The sequence below is a fragment of the Netta rufina genome, assembly GCF_964035555.1.
Source record: "Netta rufina genome assembly, chromosome: Z".
Classification (NCBI taxonomy): domain Eukaryota; kingdom Metazoa; phylum Chordata; class Aves; order Anseriformes; family Anatidae; genus Netta; species Netta rufina.
The window spans coordinates 63705862-63725126 of record NC_140126.1 but is presented as its reverse complement, the minus strand read 5'-3'; the positions used below and the strand labels follow the sequence as shown (position 1 = coordinate 63725126).

Sequence of the window (19265 nt, the reverse complement as noted above, 5' to 3'; positions counted from 1 at the left end):
GGGGGGGTGTGGGGCGTGGCCTCACGGCTCCCGGGAGTTCCCCCGCGGCGCGTGCGCAGTGCGCGCCGTGTCGGTGCGGCGGGGCGGCCATGTCGGAGCGCGTGCTGTTCCGGCGCGGCACCGGGCAGGTGGGCGGCGGGGAGGGGGGGAGGTGGAGGGGGGGGGGGGGGGGGGGGGGGGGGTGAGGCGATGGCGGCGGCTGTAAGGCGCTGTGTGGCCTCCGCAGAGCGACGACTCGGACGTGTGGGACGACACGGCCCTCATCAAGGCGTACGACAAGGCGGTGGCGTCCTTCAAGGTGAGGGGCGGCGCGGGGGGACCCCCCCTTTATCTCCCCCGGGGCGCGGCGCGGGGCCGGTGCTCACGGCCGCGCCCTGCCTGTGCCCCAAGAGCGCCCTGAGGAATGGGGAGTGCGCCCAGCCCGCGGACAAGCAGGAGCAGCGGCCGGGGATGAAGAGGAAGAACAACAAGAAGAACAGGAACAGAAAGAAGAGCAGCGCCCTGCAGGTGACGCGGGGCCCCCCGCCCGCTGCTCGCGGCGGCAGGACCCAAAACGGGCCGCTTTTACCTCAAAAGCAGCGCTCCGCGGTGGGGGGGGCGGTGAGAGCGCCGCAGACCTCGAGTACCGCTACCCGTTAGAGGGGCTGGGACAAAAAGCGGGGCGGAAGGAGGCTGCTTCCTCATCAGTCGCTGCTGTACTAACCTACCTGCCTCTCTCCCTTCTGCTGCAGTGGAAAGTTGGTGACAGCTGCAACGCGGTTTGGTCCGAGGACGGCAACGTGTACCTGGCCACCATCGTCTCCATAAACCAGAAGAGGGGCACGTGTGTCGTTACGTACGACGGATACGGGAACAAGGAGGAGCAGAACCTCTCCGATCTACTTCTTCCAGCCAACGACGAAACGGTAAGATGGGGGATTTCGGGGAGGCGAGGGGCGCTTTCCAGCGTTTCTGGCACCGCTGCTGTGACCAGATGGGTTAAGTGAGGCTGAAAACCCAATTGCGTTGTGAAAGAACACAAACCGATGCAGGGGGCAAAAGCATCCCCTTACTTACAGAAGTCAGCGTGGGAGACAAGAAATTTATGAGTACAAGTAAACCTAGCTAGCGTGATGAGCAGGTAGGATTATGAGATATCTCCTCAGTAGGATTGGGAGGGAAAGAAAGAGGGCTGTCCACACTTTTTCATGCTGAAATTGCGTTTTGCAGACTCATGTTTAGTGCATCTCATAAAAATGTTTTGGTTTTCCAGAATGAAAACGAGACTCCATATTCAACAGATGAAAGTGAAAAATCTTTCCAGTCACCTCAAAACAAAAGCAACTGCACAAAGGCAAGATTCTCTCCCCAGAACTTCCGTTTTCCCATACCACCAGCAGCCCCCAGCCTGGGAAGGGTAAGCTCAGTGTTATCTGCAATAATTCCTATACCACTGTTAAGCATGCTCGCTAAATTCTGAGACAATGGCATAATATTTGTCATATAGTCACAGAATCGTAGAATAACCCGAATTGGAAGGGACCCTCAAGGATCGCTGAGTCCATCTCCTGCCTCAACATGGCACCACCCAAAAATCAGACCATATATCTGAGAGTGTTGTCCAAACACTTCTTGCAGTCTGACAGGATCAGTGCTGTGACCACTGCCCTGGGAAGCCTGTCCCAGTGCCTGACAACCTTTGTCATTGTCTAGAAACAAAATACCATTTTGAGAATAGATGTGCTGGTTACAACCCATATGTATGTAATTTTTTAACAACTTGGCTACAGTGTGGAACTTTTGCAGAGCTGCTGGCTAGTGAAGAAGGCTTTCTCCTTAGCTAGCACTTGCTTTGCAGCTGCCTTGTAGCTTAGAAGAGGATGTTGTTCCTTGGACCATCATCATGCTGTTTGTGGTAGAACTGTGGTAGAAGCTGTTCATATTACACCTTGCAAGACAAGTGATACATTTCATTTCACATGGCACTGAAGGCAAGCAGAGTGATGTCCAGGTGTCATAGAAGCCCTCAGCTGTAGCTTCTCTATTGATTTAGCTGGGGTGGCCCTTCAGTTTTTGTGTTGTGCAGAAGTTAAAATGGTAAGGCAGCTAAATACTGCATTGTGTTTTCTAAATATTGCCATTTGTGCAAGATATCTCTATAATGTTTGGTTTTTTTTTTGTTTTTTGTTTTTTTTTTTTAATCTTCCGTGTTATAGCTTTGTATTTGAGCTCATAGTAAGCAACTACATTCATGAGTGTAATGAAAATGGTACACTGAGTTCAGTGAATCTAGTCAGCATGTGTCCCCAGCCACAATGGAACAGAGAAATTATCTGTATGCCTGTGGGAAGTATCATAGATTCTTCATGTAAAAATTCAGACGCCTTCTGTGTAGACTTCTGTTTAAAAAAACTTTTTTGAAAGCTTGTGCTAAATAGAACCCTGTTTCAGCAGTGGTTACCTTGGGGCATATTTAATACAAGTTCTACTCTTCTAGTCACGGAATGCTCCCCAGAAATAGCCATCCCACGTTCTTAATTCAGTTTCCTTAAACTGCTTGGATGGGCTGTCTTTAGTTTAAGGCTTGTGCATTGCTTCAGATATTTGTGTTTAATAAAATCTAATGTCTTAATATTTTTTCTTAACTTTCATTGTTCAATTGCTTCAATATAGTCTGGATCAAAACTCAGAACACCTCCGCCATTCTTATCTTGCTGGCCTCCACCCTTTCCAGCAGGACCGCCAGTAAGTAAGAGTAAAAAGTGTCAGAGATAAGTATTGGTGATCACAGGTTTTCCGAGTGTGCTAATCACCTGGTGTCCTGGTTTCAGTTAGGACAGAGTTAATTTTCTTCCTAGTAGCTGGTAGGGTGCTATGTTTTGGCTTAGGATGAGAAGAGTGCTGCTAACATGCTGATGTTTTAATTGTTGCAGAGCAGTGCTTACACCAAGGATGTTTCAGCTTCTTGCTCTGTCCTGTCAGCGGGCAGGCTGGGGGTGTGCAGCAAGAGCTGGGAGGGGACAGACCCAGAACAGCTGACCCAAACTGGCCAGAGGGGTATTCCAAACCATCTGGGGTCATGCTAAACAATATATAGGGGTGGCTAGCCAGGGGGAGGAGGGCCGGACTGCTCGGGGTTAGGCTGGGCATCGGTCAGCAGGTGGTGAGCAATTGCATTGTGCTTCACTTGTTTTGTACACATTATTAGTAGTAGTACTATTATCATCATTTATGTTATTTTTTTTCTGTCTTAATAAGCTGTCTTTATCTCAACTCACAGGCTTCACTTTCCCGTTTCTGTCCCCCATCCCAGAGAGGGAGGGGGGAGTGTGAGCGAACGGCTGTGTGGTGTTTAGCTTCTGGCTGGGTTAAACCACAACACTTGGTTTTAGGACACATTTCTGTGTTAGACTCCGTGTTTTCCAAATATTTGACAACCCATTCAATTGCAAATATTGCAGAGATCTAGTGCAGGGGGCCTGGTCTCCACTTACTACCTTACATTTGACTAACAGCATTCACTGGTACAAATAAGTATTTTCTTGTGCTAATGGAAGTTTGTTTGAACAGTGAATCTACAGGAACCCTGCTCCTCCCAGGCTTTGGAAACCAAATGTTTTTAGAAAAGATTGTTTTGCTCGACTCCTTTCCAGGGAGTGCATTGAGGATATGTTCCTTGTTTTCAGTATTATATTTTGGTCATTTAGAATTGGTTGCTATCTAACATGGCCTGTACTCCGCTGAAACAAACAACTTACGTTTCCTTGGTGTTTTCTTAGCTGATTCCTCCTCCACCACCTATGGGGCCAGATTCTCCTGAGGATGATGAAGCATTGGGAAGCATGTTGATAGCCTGGTACATGAGTGGTTATCACACTGGCTATTACCTGGTATGTGCAATTTCTGTCTGGAAGTGTCTTCGTCATCCTGCTTTTGTTTGTGTGTGTGTGTGTGTGTTGCTGCTGCTTTAAATTATAATAGTTACATTTAAAAGTATTTTGGATTATATGCATATTCATGTCCTTGAGTAGGGGTCACATAAGCCTGGATGTTTGTATGGTTGATGTTGTTTTAGTTCTAGGTTCTCCTTGAAGGACTAACTTTAGTATATCTTGCTTCAGATTATATAAGTGATTTTTTTTAATACAATTTTCATTGGTCAAGAAATAGAGATCTTTAATCATTCCGTAAAAATACTATTTGTAATGGGGACAGGTGGTTTAATTTCTGTCCTGTTTAATGCTCGATGTCTGATCTCTTGATTTGTTAAGGAATTAAAAAAAAAAAAAAAAGTTGTCTGTAAATATCTTTATTTTGTGACAACATCTTGTTTTTACAAGAAAGTTAAAGCTCTAACTACATTGTGTCCTGTAGGGTTTAAAACAGAGTCGAATGGAAGCAGCCCTGGAGAGAGAATCCTATACAAAATAACTAAATATCCATCACTGATTTGAACAATTGTAAGTGTGGTAATTTTATGCTAAATTGAGATACACAGTTGCCTGACAAATTTGTCTAGCTCTTGGAAAGTTTTGAATTCCATGCAAAAACTTCACGCTTCAGGACTTCCACCTGCTGTCATGGCTCTCTACAGAGATCTTCTCTGCCATAATTAATTCCTTCTTTGCCTAGCAGCAGTGGAATAGTATTTTCTTAGCTAGAGTGAAGGAAAGTATTTTATTGCTGTGATGAGAGGTTTTAACTACCTCTCATCACTCATACCTTTCTTGCCATTTATGTCATGATTAAAACTCTAATTATTTTTTTTTTTTTTAACTTTTTTAATTAACACAACTTAAACTTTTAAGAGTTACTCTATCTGCTTGAGGGTTATTTTGAAGGTAAAAGAGTTGTTAACAATTTTCACAGTTATGTATGCATTTTCAAAAGCAACTGCTTCTTTATACAGATGATATAGCGGGATATGTAGCTCTAATTTGTTTTCTGGATAAGATCAGCATTTCAGGTTTATCTTGCTGAACTATTCCCTTCTCAATACTTCAGTGCTTTGCTTTTACTTGGAATCATTTGTTTAGAACTCTCCAGTTCTTCATAGAAAAAACTGTGTTCTTATGTGATCTTGCTTTTCTTATTTTCTGTGACAAGCATTGCATTTCAGTGCTAATGAGTACTTGTTTGCTTGTTTTTTTTAAAAAAGGTCTTTTACTAATTCTTGCTTGTTTTTTTTAAAGCCAGGTACAAATGTTTCTGACAGAGGTGTGCATTGGTTGGTGGCGAAGATCAGAATGTTATCAAGACAATTAATCTGAATGGTTTCTTAACAGTGATCTGCCCCTGGTAACAAGTAGACAGATTACTTGAAGCTAATAGTTGTATATGCGTTGTCATAAAGACATCCAGGCAAATGCATTTAGAAAGCACTGCAGCAATGAAGTGTTTTGGCTTTTTTTTTTTTTTTTTTTTTTTACATTCTTGAAACACAATTTTAAGTCTAATATGAATTGAAAAAAAAAACACTTGACAGATTTAATTTATCCTTTATTTTAGTTTCTCTTGTATTCTTTTGACTTTTTACCTGACTGACAACACATGAACTAGCAATTACAGTATTTTCAGTTTATGGCAACAATTTATGTTACAGTGGCTACTGGTGGCAATGACCTGAAAAAGATACCTTATTTTACGGGTCTGAGTATGGCAGCTGAATTCAGAAGGACTTGTGTTTTTTTTCACGTGCTTGTTAATAAAGTTCTACTTTTCAAACTTAATTTAGGCATGTTGTTTGTTTATTTTTAGACTTCCATAGAAGTCTTCCTGTTGGATGAATTGTTCAAATAGGACAGTAACATTTTGGCATGTGGCCTTTTTCTGGGTTTCTTGTGGTACCACATTAAATGCAAAAGTTGTAGTAGCAGGCTCTGCAAAGATAACTGAAATTGTGGACTAAGACTTTGGCGGTCTTAGACGGACAGTCTTTAGTCCTGTAGTACGGAGTCTATACACATAAAACTAGATTGTTACTTAGTTAAAGCCAGCAGTATCTATTGTGGGAAAAGTAGCGTAATTCAGACTTGGAACTTTGCTATATATTTGACTCCTTTCCCTACGATGTCCAAATCCCTGAAAATCATTTTTCCCAGAAAATCATTTTTCCCATAAATAATTGATCAAAAAGAGAGAGAGAAATTGAAATCATAGTATTCAAAGGGAAGTTTTTCCTCATTGCCTAGCAAAACTAGATTAAGATTGCTCACTGTCATGCAAATGGTATAAACCAGGTTATCGACTGGTTGTTGCTGAGAGGGACAGCTGCCGTCCACCTCTATAGCTAGTCCTGTGATAGTTTCTGGCATGAAGTTTCAAGTGGCCTTAATCAGTTTTTAATACTAGCGAAATCTAGCATCCAATATTATTTTTTAGTGCAGTGCTGCTGCAGGTAGTTTTTTGATTATATTTAAAAGCAAATGATTCATGTAATTCATTTAATTCCAAGCAGAACAACTGAATAGAAATAATATTTATTTTAAACAGTCTTTAAGCATATTATACATTTTTCTGTAGAAGGCATCACTTAGTTACAATATATTTGTAAAGCAGGTCAGGTTTTTCAATTTAGTTAATTCTGTCTTAATCCTTTCGCATATTTCAGTGTGGTAAAAAATTTACAACGTATTTATTTGAAATACAGGTGCATAATTCATACAGCAATGAAAAAAACACTTTCAAATGTTTTTAGTCTTGAACAATTGGTGAAAGTGCAAAAGCAGTTGCCAAAATATTTTCAACTCCTAGATGGGGTTATGCACCTTCATGACATCAAACATTTTACAGTCTTCTGCATCAAGGAGCCAGCCATGCATCCTAACTGTCACAAGGCCAGACAATTGAGAAACAAGTGGACAGAAGCTCTGACTGTTGATGTACTGGCTTTCATCTGATATGTTAACATACATGACTAATGTCCAGCTTTCCTTAATCAGGCTTTCTTAAATTCAGAGTTCTAAAGAAGTTTCTCTGACCAATTTCTGTAACATTGTGATTTACTGAGAGAGAGGAGAGCACTTTTCAACCTTTTGGAAACCTCCACAGGTTGTGCAACCTTTGCTGCAAAAAGAAGCAGAACTCAACCAAGGATTTAAAGATGCTTCAAACCCATCTCGAACATGAATAAAGATACAGTGAAGCTGAGGACTTGTACATCTAAAATAAAACAGAATTGTTGCTATTAAGATGAAAAATGTAGAACTTTGAACTCACATCATTAAGCATTTTAATGCCTCAGGCTAAGGACAGAGATAAAATAGAGGGTATTTTACCTGTCATATTAATGCCTCAGAAAAAATATATCAGTGTGCTGATGGGTGTGTGATTATCACTGTTACGGAGCAAAGCAAATAAAACACCAGCTTATACAACCACTTGCACAGCTTTTCAGTCTTGACTTATTTACAAGACAGAACTCCGGTAAGCAAGTTGATGAGGTTTACTGGTATACTAAAATATATGTCAAAAATAGAGGAAAATTATAGGACAGACTTAGCATTTGCTTGTGAAATGAATCATTTTTTTTCAGTCACATATATGAGACACTAGCTTTAAGACTACTATCAAGTATGAAATTCAATAAATATTTTGGTAATGCACTGTTTTAACGACTAGTGCATCTCAGTGGTGAGAGGTAAGCTAATAAGACTACCAACCAAATTATGAAATTCTAGTTTAAGTCATTTATTGCTTTTTTTTTTTCTTCTTTTTGGTTTTGCGCTGTGATTGTTTTTTTAATATTTTACATGCTTTGTGGAAGACAGGAAATTGAGACATTTCAAAAGAAGTTTTACACAAAGTGTTAAACAAAGTCCAGTGTCTGAGCAGTCTGAATACACTGGTGAGCAAGAAATATTTGGGGCTGAATGTAGAAAAAGCGGTAAGAGAGAATAACAAGTAAGTTGTCACTGTTGTAATGTATACAAACATAAGATTAATTTATCTTCAAGCAGTGTGCTCTCTGCTCTTAAATGTTATTTCATGTTCGAAGTTCTCTCCTTTAAAGTCACTTATTTCCAAACAGCTGTCATGATCCAAATATGGAATTAATGAGAAGCATCTGCTGCAGGTGTAGACACTGCTGAATAATCAGTTTGGCTGCAGACTTCACCCCTTTCCCTTCAGGAATGACAAAGCGTTACAACACTAAAGATTCAGTGTATAGTGAACAAGGGTAAATAAAGGTTGTCATAGCTACACCTGTGCACTTTACTTCTCTCCCAACCAAAGCTACTAAACATGAATGGCAGCAGCAGTTCTGTTCTCCTGTTTAAATTTACCACTTTTTTAAAATCAGATGGCCTATGTTTTATTTTATAGCTAGAATTGCGAGGAATCACTCTGGCTTTAAAATGCAAACAAGTTTCACAGTAAGTTCATTTCTGTTTTTTTTTTGTTTGTTTGTTTGTGTCGTGGTTTAGCCCAGCCGGCAGCTAAACACCACACAGCCGTTCGCACACCCTCCCCCCTCCCTCTCTGGGACAGGGGAGAGAAATGGAAAGTGAAGCCCGTGAGTTGAGATAAAGACAGTTTAATAAGACAGGAAAATAATAATAACAATAATAATAATAGTACAATGATGATAATAGTACTACTAATAATAATGCGTACAAAACAAGTGATGCACAATGCAATTGCTCACCACCTGCTGACCGATGCCCAGACTAACCCCAAGCAGCTGGCCCCCCACCCCAGCTGGCCTAAAAAGCTAATAAAAGGAAGTTCAGTATTTTGGCCAAAATACGGGTCTGATGAAAATTCAGGCTTGAAATTTATATGTAGACAATAAAGTTCATTTTTTTGGAGGAGCAATCAAGTTATGCTCCTTATAATCCTAACATTGCACCGGAGGCAGTGGCAGCTGCAGTCAGTCCATGGGGGCTGCACTCAGTCCATGGTGCTTCATTTCCACCGCCCCTTTACAGTCACTCTCCCTCCTGCTCTGTTGTGGGGACATTCCTGGGCTGTTCCTAAATGGGCTGCAGCGTGGAAATGTGCTCTGCTGCGCTACACCATGAGCTGCGGGGGTCTGCCTTTCCCACCAGGGACCTCTCTGTGGGCCGCGGGGGGCGGCTTTGGCTCCGGCACCTGCAGCACCTCTGCACTGCACTCCCCCTCCTCGGCACTGACCTTGGTGTCTGCAGGAGGGTTCTCACTCCTCACCCTCCCAGCTGCTGTTGTGCAGCAGTTTTTGTTTTGTTTTGTTTTTTCCTTTTCTTGGGTGTGCTCTCAGAGATTTAAACTGCATTGCTCATGGGTTGGCTCTGAGCAGCACTGGGCCCCTTTGGAGCTGGCTGAAACTGTCCCTTACCTAACGCAAGGCAGCTGCTGGATTCTTCTCACGGGGCTACCCCTGCAGCCCCCCCTGCTACCAGAATCTTGCCATGTGAACCCAATACTTTGAGGCAGCTAGGTCATCACTGGCCTGTAAAGTATCAAGGCTTAAATTAACTAATAAGACCCTAAATGTGATGGGGGTAGAAGGGACTGGGATAACAGTGCCACTTTTTGGGGACACCAAGCTGAGACTAGTTATAGAATGATCACTGGGCAATTATTGCATGCACCTGAGGCAGGGACTAACTTGTTGGAAAAGGATTTGATAATGAAATTGGGCATTCAAATAATAAATTGTTAGGCTGGAATAACGGTATTATTAATGGGGTGTTCTCAGACCCTGTGAACAAAGATATATTTGCCTTCGATTAGAAAGACCCTGAAATGGGGCAGAAGCAGCAATACAGATGGACAATTTTACCTCAGGGGTTTATTGGGCCATCAATTTATTTGGGCAAGTTCTAGAACAAACTTTTGGAGTAATTCCAACCTCCAAAAGAGGTGTTACTGTTACATTATGTGGATGATCTTTTATTGTCAGGACAGAAGAAAACAGTTGAGAAGGAAGCCACTAACAAGCTATTTGACTTTCTGGCAAAACAGGGCTTGAAAGTGTTGGAAAATAAATTACAGTATGTAAAAGGAGAAGTCAAGTATTTATGGCATCTGGTGTCTGAGAGGGAACAAAGAATAAATCCAGAGAGGATTCAGGGAACTGTTGAGCTACCCCTACACAAAATTAAAAGGAAGTAAAAGTTTTAAGAGAAAGAGGTTTTTAAGGAATTAGGAGTCAAAAAGTCCAAAGGAAAACAGATACTCCCTGATGGGAGAGAAATGCTGAATAAAGTGCTAATGAGGCAAATATTAACTGTTGTACAAGTGTTAACTGTTTTACAGAGGGTAATTGGGGAGTTCAAGCAACATGTGATGTGGTGCTATGAAAGTATGTGTAGGAATATATATATACTCTGGCTGAACAAGTACTCAGTGGTTGTGTAGTATGTCAAAAGGTGAAAAGGAAAATTGTCTGCAGTCAGACCAAAGGGGGCAAGAAACAGGAATTCAATGCTTCCAAAATGTACAGGTATATTTTACAGAACTCCTTAGAGTAGGTAGATTTAAATACTTATTAGTCTTGGTCGATCTTTTGTCAGGGTGGGTGGAAGCTTTCCCTTCAGTATCTGCTACTGTGAACATAGTAACTAAAGTAATTTTAGAACAAATAACTCCCAGGTATGCAATTGTTGAAAACACTGACTCTGATCAAGGAAATCACTTTATGTCAGAAATAGCACAAGGGCTAATGTGGACTCTAGGAATTAAGTGGAAATTTCACACTCCTTGGCATCCTTCCTCTTCTGGAAGGGTGGAGAGGATCAGACAGTAAGGAAGCAATTGACTAAGTTCTGGAAACTCGGCTTTCCCAAATGAAGTGCTTACATTTGGCATTTCTCCAAATTCAAACTGTACCAAGAAAAGATGTGGGAGTTTTACCATATGAAATATTATTTGGATTGCTCTACATGGACAAAGGGAATGAATTACCCCAGTTTGAGACAAAAGATACTTTTTTTAAGAACTATGTACTCGGGCTGTTGTCCTCTTTGTCATCTCTCAGGACCCACGGACTGTTAGATCAAACCTCACTCTTGGAAGCCCTGATCCATCCATTCCAAGAAGGAGATTGGGATCTGATGCAAACATGGAGAGAACTGAAACTGCAACCTGAGTGGGACGGACTGTTCCAAGTGCTCCTGAGTACCAAGATGACAGTAAGAATGGCTGAGAAATGATGGATTCGTACCTGGGTAAAAGCATCAGTTAACCCTGATACCCGAGAGACTGCATTAACAAAGATTTTTAAGGTTAAAACTGTTAAAGCTATCTGTTGTAAACCTTTAACTTCTCCTTAGAAGAATTAATGAATTAATAAGTAAAAGGGGTTGGAGTGTTTCCAGGAAACACTCTCTGGAAGTGGGAGAAAGGGGGCTATTTAATCCCACCAGAAGAATCCTGGGGATTTAGAAACATTTGGGAGAAACTAATTTTGTGATTACCTGAATAGAATTGGCTCAAATAACTATTTGTTGGTATTGTAATAATAATAGCATTGTATATCTATCATCCCGTGACATCTGAAGAAGAATATTGCACCTTAATGTTGGAAAAACTCAAGAGAGCGGTGTGTGAAGAGGTGCAAAAACAACAATAGGAGTAAGAAAAGAAGAAGGGGGAATTTTGAGAAACAAAGTTGTGTTTTTGCAGTAGAGAATTGTTTTTCTGTATTCCAAGGTAGCTGTGTAGTCATAATGAGGAGAAATGCTAAGTAGGTAAGTGGACAAGAGAAGGCCTCACTGTTCCCAAATAAGGTAGAAGCTTGAAAAAAAACAGGACGAGCAGTGTGAGAACAGAAAAACAAAGATCACAAGTTCTCAAAACGTAAGAAAGGAGAAATTAAAGGGTTGGAAAAAAAAGAAAAATTGTACATATACGGTATAGAGGAGCGTCGAGTAGCTTGTGAACCTGTAGTACTCAGCCAATGAGGAAACAGGGAAGGTGATCAGGCATCGGGTAATAGGGAATAAAAGGTTATGACTTGTTTGCTGGGATGCACTCCTGATTGACAGGATGCCTGCCATTGCAATCGTGAATAAAATAGCTTCACAGAAGAGCCTGTCTGAAGAAAATTACTTGAGGTGTTTCTCACAATTAGCACAAAACTGTGTGGGCTGTTATGTTGATTAGATTCCAAGCAGTGTTTTCAAAAGACACAGTAGTTAGTATAATACATTTCTCCATTTGTTTCCATTTGGAAGAAAAATGTTGCTATTTGACACCCATTTATTTTATTTGGAAACTTTCACCTCATTTCAACTTTTGAACATTAAATTTTAATTAAAAAAACAACAAAAAAAAGTCTTTTTGCAGAGGCACAATGTCTGATACAACCAAAAACATGTAGCTGATTATATGTTTAAACACCACAGTAGTATTTAAAAAACAAAAACAAAAGTTTATGTCAACTTTCATTTCACAGCAGGAAATGTTCTAAGGCACAAAGAAATGAAAGAAGCAACATGGGCAAAAAATAGAATTGTATCCAGTGACTCCAGTTGTCCACGAAGTGTACTGCACTGATGCCACCACACTGAGATGCAAAGCACAGGTGACTTTCTTTAGACGGTGACTAGCAAGTTTACTAGAGGAAGTTGAATTGGTATTGAGAATTGTGCTGGGAGGAGCAAAAAGTCTCCTTACGAAATATTACTGTAGGAATGATTGTGATTTATTTCTATGCAACATCCCCACAGGAACAAGGAATCTGATAAGGCTGTGTTAGACTTCAAAAGCAAGACCTATGTAAAGATAAGAAAATTGAAAATGATCACTTAAAAAAAATGATACCATACAACTAAACTGGCAACCAAATAATAAAAAAATATCTTACAGTCATTTGAGAGTTTCCTGTAAGATATTATAATGGAATTGCAACACAAATCTGTGATATTTATTAGAAAATATTTGTGAAAAGTCACAGGAAATCAGTATGACTGACAGGAAAATAAATCAGATTATCAGAAAATATATCAGAAAACTGTAGTTTTTGAGCAAATAAGACAGAAGGCTCAAAGGGTGTAGCAGATGAAATATGAAAAAAATTAAAATCAGGCATAATAGCAATAATAAAGAAAAGGTTAATAGTAAGAAGCTAAAGGAATCTAAGCCTTCTTCCAGATAGCAGAAACAAAAAGCCAGTGAAGAGAGGTGGTAGAATCCACTATAAAAGATATTAAAGAACTGTTCAAAGAGACCATGCAATGGCAGAGACCTTGAAGTGCCATCCTCTGCAGTATTTGTATTAATGTTCACTGCAGAGGAATTCAGAGAGATTCCTAGGGAAAATATTATGACAATCTTTAGAAAGCAGTTCACATCTTTCAGGTAAAGGGAAAAAGACAGCAGGTCCTTAAGCCTAATATCTGCTACAAGCAGATCAGCAGAAGCAACAAAAATGCTAGAATGACTGCCTGGATAAATACGAACTACTTGGAAGAGTCAACATGGCTCGTAAAAAGCAAATCCTTAGTTCTTTGAAGGGATCAACAAGTACATTACAGATGGGCAATCAGATTGATAACACCCACCTGGATTTCCAGTTTTTTAAGGGAACTGAGCCATAACAATGGAGAAAAAGTAACTGGCTAAAAACAGGTAGCAAATATGGGAAACAAATGGTCAGTTCTAGCAAAAGAGGAAGGTCAATGGTGGGACTACAGGGCCCAGCAATGTGATCTGCACTGTGGATTGCAGCATGAATGATTCAGACAAGGGCAAGCAAAGGAGTAGACTACATTTGCTGTTGATATAAAACTGAAGTAGCAAAGGCAAGATTACCACTGTACAAATCCATAATCATTCCACACCTTTACCAGTGCATGTACTCCCTTAGGAAAATGTGTGCTAAACAATGCTTTCAAATCCCACAGCAAAGAAATGCTGCAAAACTAAATATGAAAAAGTGATTCTAGTTCAAATTTTATGAATTTTTAAATTAAAATGCACAGACTGTCACTCCTTCAGTCAGGAGTCTGCACAAACCAGTGATGAGTTTGTTCTGACATTTTTTCCATCCACAAATTATATCAAAATATAGAATTAAAACTCTTCCTTATATTGCCCAAGTTAGACATCCATAGAACAGGATGCAAGTTCTTCACAAGTGTCGTGGTTTAACCCGGCTGGCAGCTAAACACCACGCAGCCGTTCGCTCACCCTCCCCCCTCCCTCTCTGGGACGGGAGAGAAATGGAAAGTGAAGCCCGTGAGTTGAGATAAAGACAGTTTAATAAGACAGGAAAATAATAATAATAATAATAATACAATGATGATAATAGTACTACTAATAATAATATGTACAAACAAGTGATGCACAATGCAATTGCTCACCACCCGCTGACCGATGCCCAGCTTAACCCCGAGCAGTCCGGCCCCCTCCCCCCAGCTAGCCACCCCTATATATTGTTTAGCACGACGTCAGATGGTATGGAATACCCCTTTGGCTAGTTTGGGTCACCTGTCCTGGGTCTGTCCCCTCCCAGCTCTTACTGCACCCCCAGCCTGCCTGTTGGCAGGACAGAGCAAAAGGCTGAGGTGTCCTTGGCTTGGTATAAGCACTGCTCTGCAACAATTAAAACATCGGGGTGTTATCAGCACTCTTCTCATCCTAAGCCAAAACACAGCATTCCACCAGCTACTAGGAAGAAAATTAATTCTGTTCTAACTGAAACCAGGACAACAAGTTGTGGTTATTAAAAATAACCACATTTCTTTTAATTGTATTTTATTTATTTTCAGCACTTCCAGTCCTGGAAATTAATTATGACTGTTACTGCAAATGGTGAATTTAATTTCTGCAAGTATGAAGTGCATGATAAAACATGGGCACTTACCTTTGAGATACCCACTTCACTCCACACAGCAGTGCTCTGTCTGGCTGAGAGTGCCTTTCAGCCTCAAACTTCCCAACACAATGGTTTCCCCAACCCTGCCACAGTATACATTCATGTCTCTTCCCTCAGCATTTTTTATCTGAGTAATACGTAACAACCTCAGAAAGCACAATAATTTCTGACACTCCTGATAATGATCTCATTGGTCAGCTAACATTGTGGCAGATCCAATAAACAAGAAAACAAACAAGAACAAGAACTGACTGGATATGAACAAAGACTGCTGAGATCTAGTGAATCCTAGTAAGGAGCATAGATGAAGGAAGCTTTTCCTCCATGCTGATTTAAATTAAGGCTGGGGGTGCAAGAGCTGGGAGGAGGGCCGGACTGCTCGGGGTTAGGCTGGGAATCGGACAGCAGGTGGTGGGCAACTGCATTGTGCATCACTTGTTTTGTACACATTATTACTAGTAGTACTATTATCATCATTATTGTTATTATTATTATTATTTTATTGTTTTTATCTCAACTCACAGGCTTCACTTTTCCATTTTTCTCTCCCATCCCAGAGAAGGGGGGGGGGAGGTGAGCAAACAGCCATGTGTTGTTTAGCTGCCCGCTGGGTTAAACCACAACAGAAAGAAAAGCTGTAAATGAACTTGTAAAGGAAATGAAGAAAATTGCACATGTCCCAGTTTTTTTTAGAAGTAGTAATGAATATGTATTAGTCTAGGAGCATAAAAATCAGCTACTTGATGTAACTGGTGTGCGTCCTGGTGGAACGGAGACTCCCGGCGCACCCAGCGCTGTTTGCTTACCTCTATTCCTTTAATAAATTGTAAACTTTGATTATAATCCTGTTTTGAAGACTGAGTCATTTATAACAAGATGAAATTCCTCATCTGTCAGGAGGAATATTGTCCTGATAGCATTTTTTCAGGATGTACCTGTAACTGCTCTATTTAATGAGAAGGGTAGAAAAGGACAACCCAAATTATTGCTCAGATCACTATCAGACAATGGAATACACAGCTACGACTTCTAAACAGCTTCTACTTTCTATTACATTATTTTACTATTTAGCAAGAGGAAGGGCTAGAATGGATTTAAAATGTTTTGACATTCTTTCTTCCCCCATAAGGAAGTGATGACACTAAAGATGAAAACATTTCTAGAAAGCATCATACACGACACCATCACCAATATCAGATTAACTAAGAGACATATGCTTAGGGCATTCCCTTGGCTTCAAATGTCCTACTAAACCACACCAAAACACATGAATATGTCCCTCTTCCTGCTACATTTTAGGACACCCTAGCATAGCTTGGCTAAACAGCCCAATAACCAGGCTAATGGTAACAGGCACTGCAATCACATAATAGCACAAAGGGATTATAAAGATTGTTTCACTCCACACAGAATGAAACAGATGCTGAAACCATCTTTTTGCCAACACAGTGGAATTACTGCCTTCTGGCCAGCCTGCAGGCATAAAAACTTTAGAGAAAATACAGAAGGTGCTATATTGACAATAGAGAACTTGCATTTTTAAACAATTGGAAATGAAAACTGCCCACCAAAAAAAAAAAAAAAAAAAGAAAGTAGCATGTATTGTTTGTATGTGGTGTTAAAAACAAACAAACAAAAAACCAACATCCAACAAGAAAAAAAAAAAAAAAAAACAGGGAAAAAAAGGAAAAAAAAAAAAAAACAACAACAAAAAAACCCACCAAGAACTAAATTTAAGATAGGGTGATTTTTTTTTGTTGTTTTTAAACAAAAAAGTGTTTAGGTTAGATTACTGCCGTTTCTAATCTTACAACAAAGGTTCACACTGGGGCACGTGTCAGAAACATCAGGAAAGCTCTGCCACAGCTCTTTAAACCAGAGGATTACTATCCTCTTCTTGTCATTCAGGTTGGATCCCGGGAAGCCACAACTAGAAAAATGAGGAATATTTAAAAGGACTTTGCATCCCTGGGAAGGTTGTTGAAGGGATCAGGGGTGCAGGTAGTGGTGTTCTCCTCTGTCCTCCCTCTGGGTGACCGGGACCCAGAAAGAAGAAGAACAGGACAGGTGAACGACTGGCTGAGGGGGTGGTGTCTGGACCAAGGATTTGGGTATTTCGAGCGTGCAGAGAAGGGCGACGAAGCTGGTGAGGGGCCTGGAGAACAAGTCCTACGAGGAGCGGCTGAGGGAGCTGGGCTTGTTCAGCCTGGAGAAGAGGAGGCTCAGGGGTGACCTTATCGCTCTTTTTAGGTACCTCAAGGGAGGCTGTAGCGAGGTGGGGGTTGGCCTGTTCTCCCACGTGCCTGGTGACAGGACGAGGGGGAATGGGCTTAAGTTGAGCCAGGGGAGTTTTAGGTTAGATGTTAGGAAGAACTTCTTCACTGAAAGGGTTGTGAGGCATTGGAACAGGCTGCCCAGGGAAGTGGTGGAGTCACCATCCCTGTAAGTCTTCAAAAGACGTTTAGATGTAGAGCTTAGGGATATGGTTTAGTGGAGGGCTGTTAGCGTTAGGTTGGAGGTTGGACTCGATGACCTTGAGGTCTCTTCCAACCTAGAAATTCTGTGTGATCTTTGGTAGCCCTCTGAGACGCTGGGTATGTGGGCTGCTGACTGACTTCAACTCAGAAAGTTGGGCACAAGTGTGCTGGGGAGCAAGCTCTCTGGGCTGATTACCAGGGCTTTAAGCTAGCTTTGATGGGGGAAAGGGAGGGGAGCTAAAAGTGACAGAGAAGGGCTGGGGGAAGTTGTCGCTGCTGTCACTGTTGAAGATAGTAGGGAAAAACCTCTGAGCTGTCCCATAGGATTGTCCGAGGGCTCCTCAGAGAAGGTAATGATCCTGATACGCTGTCTCGAATTTCCTTCTTCTTGCATTTCTCCAGGGGTAATGGTGCCTGCTGCTTCCCTAAAGTGCCTGTATACCAATGTGTGGAGCACGGGTTGCAGGTCCACGATCTCGTTGCAATCACAGAAACATGGTGGGACAGCTCGCATGACTGGCACGCTGTCATGGAGGGATATGTCCTTGTTAGGAAAGACAGGCTGGGAAAGCAAAGGGGTGGGGTTGCCCTTTATGTGAGGGAGCAATTAGAGTGTACCCAGCTCCATCTGGGGGAGGGTGAAGGACAAGTGCAGAGCTTATGGGTGAGAATTAAGAGGTGGGCTGGTATGGGTGATACTGTTGTGGGGGTGTACTACAGGTCATCAGATCAGGAGGAGGAGGTCGATGGGGCCTTCTACAAGCAACTGGTAGTAGCCTCACAATCACGGCCGCTGGTTCTCATGGGGGACTTCAATTTTCCAGACATCTGTTGGATAAGCAACTCGGCCAGGCATGCGCAGTCCAAACAGTTCCTACAATGCGTTGAGGATAATTTTCTGATGCATGTGGTGGAGGAGGCGATGAGGCAGATGGGTGCTCCTGGACCTTGTCCTTACCAAGAGGGATGGGCTGGTTAGGGATGTGAAGGTTGGGGGCAGCTTGGGATGCAGCAACCATGAGATGGTGGAGTTCCAGATGGAACTTGGTGGAAGAAGTAAGGCTAAAAAAAGGATTGCTACCCTGGACTTTCAGAAAGCCAACTTCAACCTCTTCTGGGACCTGCTTGGGAGTATCTCATGGGCTAGGTTGCTAGAAGGCAAGGGTGCTTGTGAGAGCTGGGCTACATTTAAGCAGCACTTCTTCCAAGCTCAGGATCGGTGCATCCCTAAGAGTAGGAAATCGGGGAAGGGGGGCAGGAAACGTGTGTGGATGAGTAAGAAGCTCAAAAGATCAAAAGGAAGAGGAAGGTTTATGTAACATGGAAAAAGGGCCTGTCCTCTCGGGAGGAGTACGGCTCCCCGGTACAAGAAAGACAGGGATCTCCTGGATAGAGTCCAGCGGAGGGCCACAAAGATGATATGAGGCCTGGAGCATCTTCCTTATGAGGAAAGGCTGAGAGACCTGGGTCTGTGCAGCCTGGAGAAAAGAAGAGTGAGATGGGATCACATCAATCCTGAGGTGTGGGAGACAGAGGGATTTGTCCAACCTCTTTTCAGTGGTTTGTGGGGACAGGACAAGGAGTAATGGTCACAAGGTAGAGCACAGGAAATTCTGCACCAACATGAGAAAGAATTTCTTCAAGGTGAGGGTGACAGAGCACTGGAACACGCTGCCCAGGGAAGTTGTGGAGTCTCCTAATCTGGAGATATTTAAGGTCTGTCTGGACGCCCACCTGGGCAGCCTGCTCTAAGGAACCTGCTTTGGCAAGGGAGTTGGACCCGACAATCTTTCGAGGTCCCTTCCAACCCCTTCAATTCTGTGATTCTGTGATCTTACATTCCTCTCAGTTTCCATTCTTTCTTGCTTTTGGGAGCAGTTGACTTACAGTTCCGCTACTTCATTCTAGACTCAGAATCAAAACAGATCACTACATTCAGTTCTTTGACTACCTAAGCACAGTTTGCTTGAATTCAACTCTTACATCTCTGCAATGGTCTTTCAATA

The 19265-nt window shown here is 41.8% G+C and overlaps 1 protein-coding gene across 2 annotated transcripts; it reads left to right on the top strand.

Annotated features, from left to right (window-relative positions):
* The first annotated feature begins 38 nt into the window (after positions 1-38).
* On the top strand, positions 39-6553 carry SMN1 (survival of motor neuron 1, telomeric). Of its 2 annotated transcripts, none has more exons than XM_084304669.1 (9): positions 39-128; positions 227-298; positions 391-507; positions 732-905; positions 1253-1396; positions 2653-2724; positions 3759-3869; positions 4354-4439; positions 5176-6553. In XM_084304669.1, the coding sequence occupies exons 1-8, from the start codon at positions 90-92 to the stop codon at positions 4408-4410; spliced, it is 786 nt and encodes a 261-aa protein (XP_084160795.1). In that variant the 5' UTR covers positions 39-89; the 3' UTR covers positions 4411-4439; positions 5176-6553. The 2 variants fall into 2 exon arrangements, with proteins under 2 accessions (XP_084160795.1, XP_084160794.1); XM_084304668.1 differs by having other exon boundaries at positions 40-128; positions 5172-6551.
* The last annotated feature ends 12712 nt before the right edge of the window (positions 6554-19265 follow it).